Here is an 8676-nt window from a genome sequence, read left to right as displayed (position 1 = left end):
TCTCCTTCCTCCCCCCGCTACACCCATAAGGGGCAGAGGAAGAACACAGTCTGAGACACTACGAAGATTTATTGAGACTCCAGTTCTTCACCTACTCGCAGAGCTGCCAGCACAACCTGTGAGTTTTGAAGCAGCTCAGCTCGTTAACGAGTGAAACATCCTGATGCTTCAGCCTGGCCCAGCCCAGCAAGAGCCACCTGAATATTCTTCCTCCACCCAGCCCTGTGACCGCCAGGGACATGGAAAGTTGTTCCTAAGGATAAAGCAGAGCCGGTGGCTTCACTGGACCGGTATTAATAGCACCTTTATCAGGCTAGTATCCGAGCACCTGTCCCCTTTGTTCTCGGTCACTGTCCAGCAGAGGGTGACTTTCTGTCCCAGCCCATTCAAGGCACACACAGCTGCTAATGGAACAGCAGGGAGAACAGCACTACACCTTCTGCATAACAGCGAAGGACCTCAGCTCTCTAGTACCTCCTCCACAGGTTAAGGAGGTTACAGAGCTGGTGGATTCCCTACAATAAGCAATGCAAGGTCCAGAGGCCGTCCTTCCCCAGAGACAGAAACCCTGAGTGTGTTTAAGAGCAGGTAGATGGGGATGGAATGTGACCTCTTGGCAGCAACATGATTCATAGAAGATGCTGATAGTTCACAGCTTCTTTAGTAGGAAGCTGGGGGCGGGGGAAGATGGGAGGAAATTCGGTCCCGGGCCTGCCCTCTGACCCTGAGAGACAAGCACTTTATTTTATTCATGATCTTCTTTTTTCACATCTCCGATCCACTGCTCCCCCACCCCCAAAGTAACTACTTAAAAGTGACAGAACAAACCCCCAGAACTGAAGAAGGTGCCTGCAGCAGAGAGAGGAAAGTCACTGAAGAGTGGGCCCTTTGGTCACAAGCGCTACCTAGTGCCAGAGCAACGTCACCTTAATACAGGATACACAGCACAAAGACTGTGGAGTCTGCTAGGATTATCATGAACCTAGGTAATGGTTCATTAGGGCTGGTGTTCCGGTCTCTCTCTAGAAGAGTTCTCTTGGTCCGACAGTTTCACTTCCCTTTGGGCAGCAAATTGTAAACTAGAGCTGGGAACAAGTCTCAGCATAAGGACCATGGAAGGAGGGCGCAGCAAGGTCCAACATTCTTTCAAGCACATGACAGAGTCTTAAAGCGGAGTGTCCTTTTGTTTCTGCAGGTAAACATCTTGTCCCAGTTGAGATGCTGCAGGCCAGGTGCCTTCTCTCTGCCTCTCCCAGCCTGCTGTCTTCAGTCTGATTTCTTTGCGGGTTTCCTGTTCTTCCACATCACAATCACTACAAAAACCCCTACATGCAGGAAAAAGCAAGAGACCGAGTAAAACATAAAACCCTTCAGCTGCTGTAGCTTTTTACAAGCACACTATGATGAAAAGTGGAACCTCTCTGCAGAAGAGGCGGCACACAGCAGGGTGGTGGAATCACAGTCACACACAGGGCACTGCTGTGATGAAGTTCACCACGCACGAGCCTTAGATACTGACAGTTCACTGCTGTCAGTATTCAGATGAAATGTGAGTGACCCACTTTTAAAGAGGCTGGAATAAGACGTAAGTGAGACTCACCTACAAACAGCACCAGGAGGAGGCCTGCGATGACCGGAATGGTCACAGAATACTCCCTGGGCAAGAAGAACTTGTGAATCCCATGCTTGCTGTCAATGAAGGGCTGCAGGAAACACAAGTGAAGGACACCATTAAGCTGGGCAATACGAAGACAGATCTCCAGCACCCAGAGCTTTACGGTTATAATGCCAGGAGCTACAATTAAGCTGAGGCTTGAAAACTAACCGCAAATAGCGAGAACGTGCCTATTCAAACACCCGAGACTAGTGTACAATACTTTAGCTACTGCTGTAGACAAAGTAATAAGCAAATAGCAGCTGAACAAGTGCAACAGCCCATGACAGTGTAGCAAGAGTGTGACAGTTTGCGTCCTGCTGTCTAGTGGCTTACGCATAGATATAAAGAACTCAGGGGTTCTAATTCAGACCGCCTTGTTGCCTGTTACTGAGCAGAGCACGTATCCCCCAGGAGGGTAGCGGCTTCCCTCTCTTGGAAAGTCATGATAATATTTACTCCACAGAGACATCACAGGTGCAGTTAAATGCAGCAGAACTCTTCATGTCTATATCCACTGCTTCCTGTACACTGTTACAGAGCACGCCAACAATCAAAGAGCGTGCAAACAAAACAGGGTTTGTGACAGAACAACAATCAACTTTTGAATTCAGAGGGGGAACCCAAAAATGTTCAGCACTTGGACTGAAGCTGCCAGGGATTCAGATATCAATCCAAAGCTTTAATAAACCTCTCAAGGCTGAATACTGGCTTGAAAAGTTTTTTAAAAAAAAAAAGATGCTTCTCTGTATGACTTCCTCTACTTCTTGCTTCATAGCAGACCGAAGACCCCTTGAGAATGGACCCTCATCAAATTTCAGTTCTGCCGCTTCTCTCACGATGCAGGAAACAGATGAAACACAGAAGTGAACAATAATAGCAGAACCACTCTTTTCTGAAAGCCCCAGCACTATTTTTGGGTTTGAGTTTTGAGTGAAGGTTCAAATGGGTGGAACACTGTAGTACTTGCTTTATTCAAATCACTGTTCCTACCCAAATTAAGGCACACTGCTATGGATACCCCTCCAGCTATCCTTTGGGCAAAGGTTCAGAAGAACAAGTTTCTGAAGGATAGACCATACAAGGCCTTTTTAGTACTTGCTTTTCAGTGTGCACATACCTAGACAAGCAGGGTAACATGTCTAAAGGAAGCGTACACAAATAAATACAACAGTGAAGCCACCAACATGGCAATAACCAGAGTGCATGCAGGGATCCATACCAGTATAATTATCCAGATGGTGTAGTAAACAAAAAGAATGAGGCTAAAAGCTACCAAGCCAAATCCAACCAATTGGTCCGTTGCTGTGGCCTGGAACATAAAAGTAACAAGTCAAAACAATTCAAATCGCCCAACTCTCCAATAACCAGCATTTTAACTGTAAGGAAAATTTAGTGTAGTTATGGAAAACATAACTATAGTGAGAGTAAATACAAAAAAATACAGCAAATACAGTAAAAGTTCGCAGTGGACAATACTACTGGTGTTGGCAAATTAAGCACTTTGCCTGCTTTTGTTTGTTTCTTAATATCTGATCTTGTTTTTCTTCAGTGTTACGCAATACACCTCTCTGTTACACAGAATATCTGAATATCCGGCAACCTCCTGGTCCCAGGGCTACCAGATACGAAAGTTTTCTGTAGTCAGTACAAATGGCTTAATGAAATTTAAAGTATACATGCATATTATAGCACCTAGTAACAAAAGGAGCTGGTCCACAACAAGCACTCCTATTTGCTACGGTAGCACAAATAAATAATAATGCATTTATATGTATCCTTTAAAATTGACATGACACTTGTCTGCACTGCAACTTTCTGGCTCAAGGGTGTGAAAAACACCCCTGCCTCTAAGTACAGCAAGTTACAGAGCTGTATAGCACCAAGGCAACCCGACTACAGCCATGCTCCCAGCGTAATTAGTTACTCCCATCACGGGGGCAGCTTACTTAGAGCCCTGGGTTGGGGCGGGGGGGGGGGGGAATCTCTCTCCCAGCACTCCTGCTGCAACCACACTGCTGCGTTAAAAGTCTCAACTCCTGGCCGTGAAAGACACCACCGTAATTTTGAAACAAGAGCCAACAAAGGAAAAATACTTGGCAAAATAACCTGCCATAAACGTCTCAGTGAAAAAACTCGTCCCTTCGTGCTCTGACGTAGTGACAGATTTTTATCATGCCTCTGTGAGATGCTCTTCAATGTGTGAGCCAGTCACTTGGAACTGAAGCAATTACTTTTCTGCAGAGCCTGCAGCAATGTCCCTCTGTGCAATGATCCTAGAAATCACAAGCTAAGCAGAGTCAGAACAGGTCAGTAAGCAGCTGGGAGACCTTTTAGGACAGCAGCTCTCAAACTGAGCTGGGACCGCAAAGTGGGCCAGATCTGGTTTTCATGGGGTCGCCAGGGCTGGCTTAGAGTTACAGGGACCCAAACCAAAGCCTGACCTCCACCGCCCAGTGCTGAATCCAAAGCACAAGAACTTCAATCCTGGGCAGCAGTGCTCTGGTTATAGACTCCATGACTGAGACTTCAGCTTTGCCCTCCTCCTGACCTGCCCAGGAGATCAGGGTTTAGGCTTTAGCCATCATCCCAGCCAGGGCAGCTGGGCTCAGGCTTTGGTCCGTGGTCCTGAGGACATGTAGTAGTTTTCACTATCAGAAGCAGGTCATGAAGTCTGAGGATCCCTGTTTTAGGAAAACCCATGAAGTTGTCACAAGGGCTGATGAGGATTCACTGCAGTCTGTACCAACTTTGATCCAGGCGGATGTAAAAGAGGCACGGTGCTAGTGGGGATGGTTTTTTGTTTTTAAATTATAAATTGTATGGAAAACCAAGGTCCTCAGCACCTGAGGCTATTAATGAACCAAAGCAATCTCTGAAAGAGTAGGAATGTTAACTTCTCTATCCTGGCCAAAAACTCCCGAGATCAACGTATTCCGAGAATCTCATCACCTTGCATTTTATGTACACTTATAATCCTGTACAAGGACTGTAGGAAGTGGACAATGATGGGAAGTCCAAGAATATGATAGATATGATTTTGATAACAAGAAGATGGGAAACATCAGTGCAGCAATGCTGAACTTTCCAAGCAGTGGATGTAGACTCAGACCACAGTCTAGTGATCACAAACATCAAGATGAAACTGAAGAGAAAGTGTAAGACACAGTTTTAGAAAAGAAGAGATGTGGCGAGGAAAAAATAGGAAATGCATACAGAGCAGCGCTCGAAGAGATTAGGAACGAGGCCACAGAGAAAGACCTAAATAAGAAAGTTGAAGGGATAGCCACAGCAATAGAAGAGGCAGTTGAGCAGACTGTTCTGGAAGAAGAGAAGATCAATAAATAGTAGATTACACACGAGACACTGAAGTTGGTTCAAGAGAAGAAAGCATTGAAGATCAAAAGGATGTTGCGAGTGGGCAGAACAGCAATATGGGGTGAAATGCAATGAGATAAGGAAAGGGGCCAGACGTGATCAGGTGAAATGCTTAAAGGAGCAGTGTGAAGATATAGGAGAGGAATTACAGCGAGTGTAAAACCAGGGAGATGTAAAAAAATGATTAGGAATATTAATAGAAAGTGCTAGCCAAAACAGATGGCAATCGAAGAGAACAATGAGGTGCTCAAGAACAAGAAGATTGTGCAGTGATAGATGAGATACTGCAGCAATCTATACAAATCACAGTTGGACTGGAGAGTCTCAGAGAAACTGACTGAAGAACTGACAGAAATATCCTGATGAGCACTGAGAGTGAGACTGATATTTCGAAGAAGGAAGCAGAAAGAGCATTGAAATGAAAAGAACAACAAGAGCCCCAGAAATGATATGATCACAGGAGAGATGATTAAATATGGCAGAGAAAGTACGATTCAGGAAATACACCAACTACGTGATATAGCACGGAAAGAAGGGAAGGCACATAAGGAACAGACAAGATCTGTGCTAGTGACAATACACAAGGAAGGAAATGCACTGGAGTGCAAGAACTACAGAACGATTGCCCTAACGAGTCATCTAGGCAAGGTGCTGATGTTGATACTGCTGGAGAGACTGAGATCACAGATAGAAGAACATATAGCGGATGAGCAAGTGGGATTCAGGAAAGATAGAAGTACCATATAGCAGATATTGGCACTAAGACTGATAGCAGAGAAGGCTTGACAAAACAACCAGAACATCTACAATTGCTTCGTTGATTTTCAGAAGGCATTTGACAGTATAGATTAGAAAGTGACTTGGGTGATGTTAGAGTCATATGGAATGGATACAGACTAATATGGCTGTTGAAGGATATCAATGACAATGTGGAGGCAGCAGCGAGAACACGTAGAGAATTGGGGAGTTGGTTTAGAATGAATAGAGGTATAAGACAAGGAGGTCCGATATCACTGAGTATCGTCATCACGCATCTAGAGAGAGTTATGGACAAGATCAAGGAAGAGGTAGAAGGGATATCTGTGCACGGGATAACAATTAACAACTTGAGGTTCACAGGTGATATAGTTATCATCAAGGAAAATGAAGAGACGCAAGTGAGAATGATGCAAGTGTTAAGCGAGGAAGGGAAATGGTATGGACTGATTACGAACATGGATAAAACAAAAACAATGGTATTTGGAGATAAGGAAATAGGAAGGAAGATCAGTGTAGGTGGGATTGAACTAGAGAACGTAGAGAAATTCACATATTGGAGGAGCAACATAACGTATTGTAGACCCTAAGAAGGAAATAGCAACTAGAATAGCAAAAGCAAGAGCAAGTTTGAAGGCGACGGAATAGGATCTGGAAAAGCAAAGCAATTAGCTAAGGAATGAAGCTGAGCATCTTGAAAACGTGCGTATTCAGCAGCATGTTGTACAGATGTGAGCCATGGGTGTTAACAAAAGATTCAAAGAGACAAATATTGGCGTTCGAGAGGAGTTGTTATAGAAAGATCCTGAGAATAGGATGGATGCAGAAGGTCATCAATGAAGAATTATAGAGGAAGATACAGCTGAAAAAGAACCTACTGCAGGTTATACAACACGAGTTACAGCTATTTGGGCATATTTGCACAATGAACGACGAACGAAAAATCAAGACCCTGGTATTCAGCATAACAGACAGGTTGAACAGGAGAGGCAGACCCCACAAAGAATGGGTAGATGATATAGTACATTGGTGCAGAGCTAGTCTACAGAAAGTAAGCCACTCTGCACTGGGCGGGGAAAGATGGAAGGAAATAGCGGGAGAGGCATCAGATACCAATGGGTGCTGAGCCCACAGTTATTGATGATGATGATTACAGTCCTGAAGACATCAACACAGCCTTATCATGATGCCATATGATTCAAGCAACACCACGCCCACCTATGAGAATCCTAAGGTGCTAATCAGCCCTGAAAAACAGCCAGCTCTGGGGTGGAACATGGGTGCCATTCTGCATGACTACTAACCTTTGCTCTCAAGACAAGAGGTGGAGGAGGAATCCCCCAGCCTAAGGCAAGCGAGTGAAGGGGTGAGGAAAAGTCTGGATCCATGGTGGAGAGACAGAACTCGGACTGCCAGGATGGGAACCTGGCCTGGGCATGGACTAACCCACCATGTTGGAGCTGCTGAACCACAAGTGCCCAGGGCTTGGGTTTCATGGCATTCCCAGAATGGTGCTGCTCCAGCAGCACAGCACCCCTAGGGATGCCAAAGGCCCCAAGGGGGAAGTAACCCCCCCTCCCATCCCTAGCTGAGCGGCCGCTGGGTGCGTTATGCACCCCTCACCCCACCCCATGTGAGCGGGGGAGGGGCGGTACGAACCCCTTTGACCTCAGCCCCATCTGACCGGGGGGGGGGGGGTTAATCCAATCGCGCCCCCACGTGCCCGCTGCCGCTCAGCTGAAGGGGAACCCGCCCCCCCGGCTCTCACCATGGTCCCGCCGCCCGCCCCACGCCAGGCCACTCAGCGACCAGCACTTCCGCCCCGCAGCGTCCCGGAAGCTCTCCTGGCACAAGTGCATCATGGGGGATGCGGGCTGTCCGGGAACTCCGGCCTCAAGGCATCATGGGAGATGTAGGCGCCACCCGGCGCCCCCGCCCGGCATCCTGTGCACGTGACCTTCCGAAATACAGACACAATAAAGCGCACCAGGCTGGCAGTGCACCCCCCCGTGTGCCAGTTATGAAGTTGAAGTGACCCCCCCCCGGGATGGGGGGCAAAGGGGGGGGCAGGGAACGCTGCGCCCGGGGATGGGCTCGAGCCGCAAGGAGCAATGTTTGCATTCACCCTCTCCACGCACCCCTATTCCCAGGCTCTACCCGCCTTGGCCTAACAACCTGCCCCCCATCTTCAGGCTTTACTTGCCTCAGCCCCACATCCAGCCCATCCTCAAGCTCTACCCACCATCCTGGAAACCCCCCGCCAGGCTTAAGCCCTCTCAGCCCCAAACCTGCTCCCCCACTTCCGAAGCTTAACCTGCCTCAGCCGACAGGCTCCTCCGGCTGCATGCGGGGCAGCTCCTCACCCTTCTTGTGCAAGGTCTCGTACAGCTCCAACTGCAGGCACGCGCGCTTGCGCTCGGCCAGCAGCAGGCAGTACTGCTCAGTCAACTCCACATGCAGCTGCTGCCTCCCCCTCCCCCTCCCCCTCCTTCTCAGTGGGGCTGTGCGGCTCCAGCTCCTTCCACCCAGTTCTCCCGTGGGTTTAGCACTTCCCCCACCTGCAGTGTGGGTGGCTCCCTGCCCTGCCACCGCTGAAATAAAGGAATTAACTTTAATTGGTTTAATGGCCAGACCCCCCTCCGCTGCCCTGCCAGCTGTTAAACCAATTCCATTTAGTTCTCTTGTTTCAACAGTGGGAGGGTACAGAGCCGCAAATGACTCCTCAAAGAGCCGCATATGGCTCGGGAGCTGCAGGTTGCCGACCCCTGCTCTGGGAGCTGTGGTGTGCCGTACTGGGCAGAGGCCTAGGTGCAACTATAACGGAAGCTTTATTCTTAATGTCACAACAGTCCACAGACTAGAGCCCTGTGAATCCATGGATATCCGCT

The 8676-nt window shown here is 47.8% G+C and overlaps 1 protein-coding gene across 2 annotated transcripts; it reads right to left on the bottom strand.

Annotated features, from left to right (window-relative positions):
* Positions 1-55: 55 nt before the first annotated feature.
* Positions 56-7661, bottom strand: DPM2 (dolichyl-phosphate mannosyltransferase subunit 2, regulatory). Of its 2 annotated transcripts, none has more exons than XM_075015542.1 (4): positions 7093-7376; positions 2877-2966; positions 1601-1703; positions 56-1325 (listed from the first exon to the last, which is right to left on the bottom strand). In XM_075015542.1, exons 1-4 carry the CDS (start codon positions 7282-7284, stop codon positions 1267-1269), a joined length of 444 nt encoding a protein of 147 aa, XP_074871643.1. In that variant the 5' UTR covers positions 7285-7376; the 3' UTR covers positions 56-1266. The 2 variants fall into 2 exon arrangements, with proteins under 2 accessions (XP_074871643.1, XP_074871644.1); XM_075015543.1 differs by lacking the exon at positions 7093-7376 and adding an exon at positions 7557-7661 and having other exon boundaries at positions 63-1325.
* Positions 7662-8676: the final 1015 nt, after the last annotated feature.

This window comes from Carettochelys insculpta, chromosome 21 (genome assembly GCF_033958435.1).
Source record: "Carettochelys insculpta isolate YL-2023 chromosome 21, ASM3395843v1, whole genome shotgun sequence".
Classification (NCBI taxonomy): domain Eukaryota; kingdom Metazoa; phylum Chordata; order Testudines; family Carettochelyidae; genus Carettochelys; species Carettochelys insculpta.
This window is presented reverse-complemented; position numbering and strand designations above follow the sequence as displayed.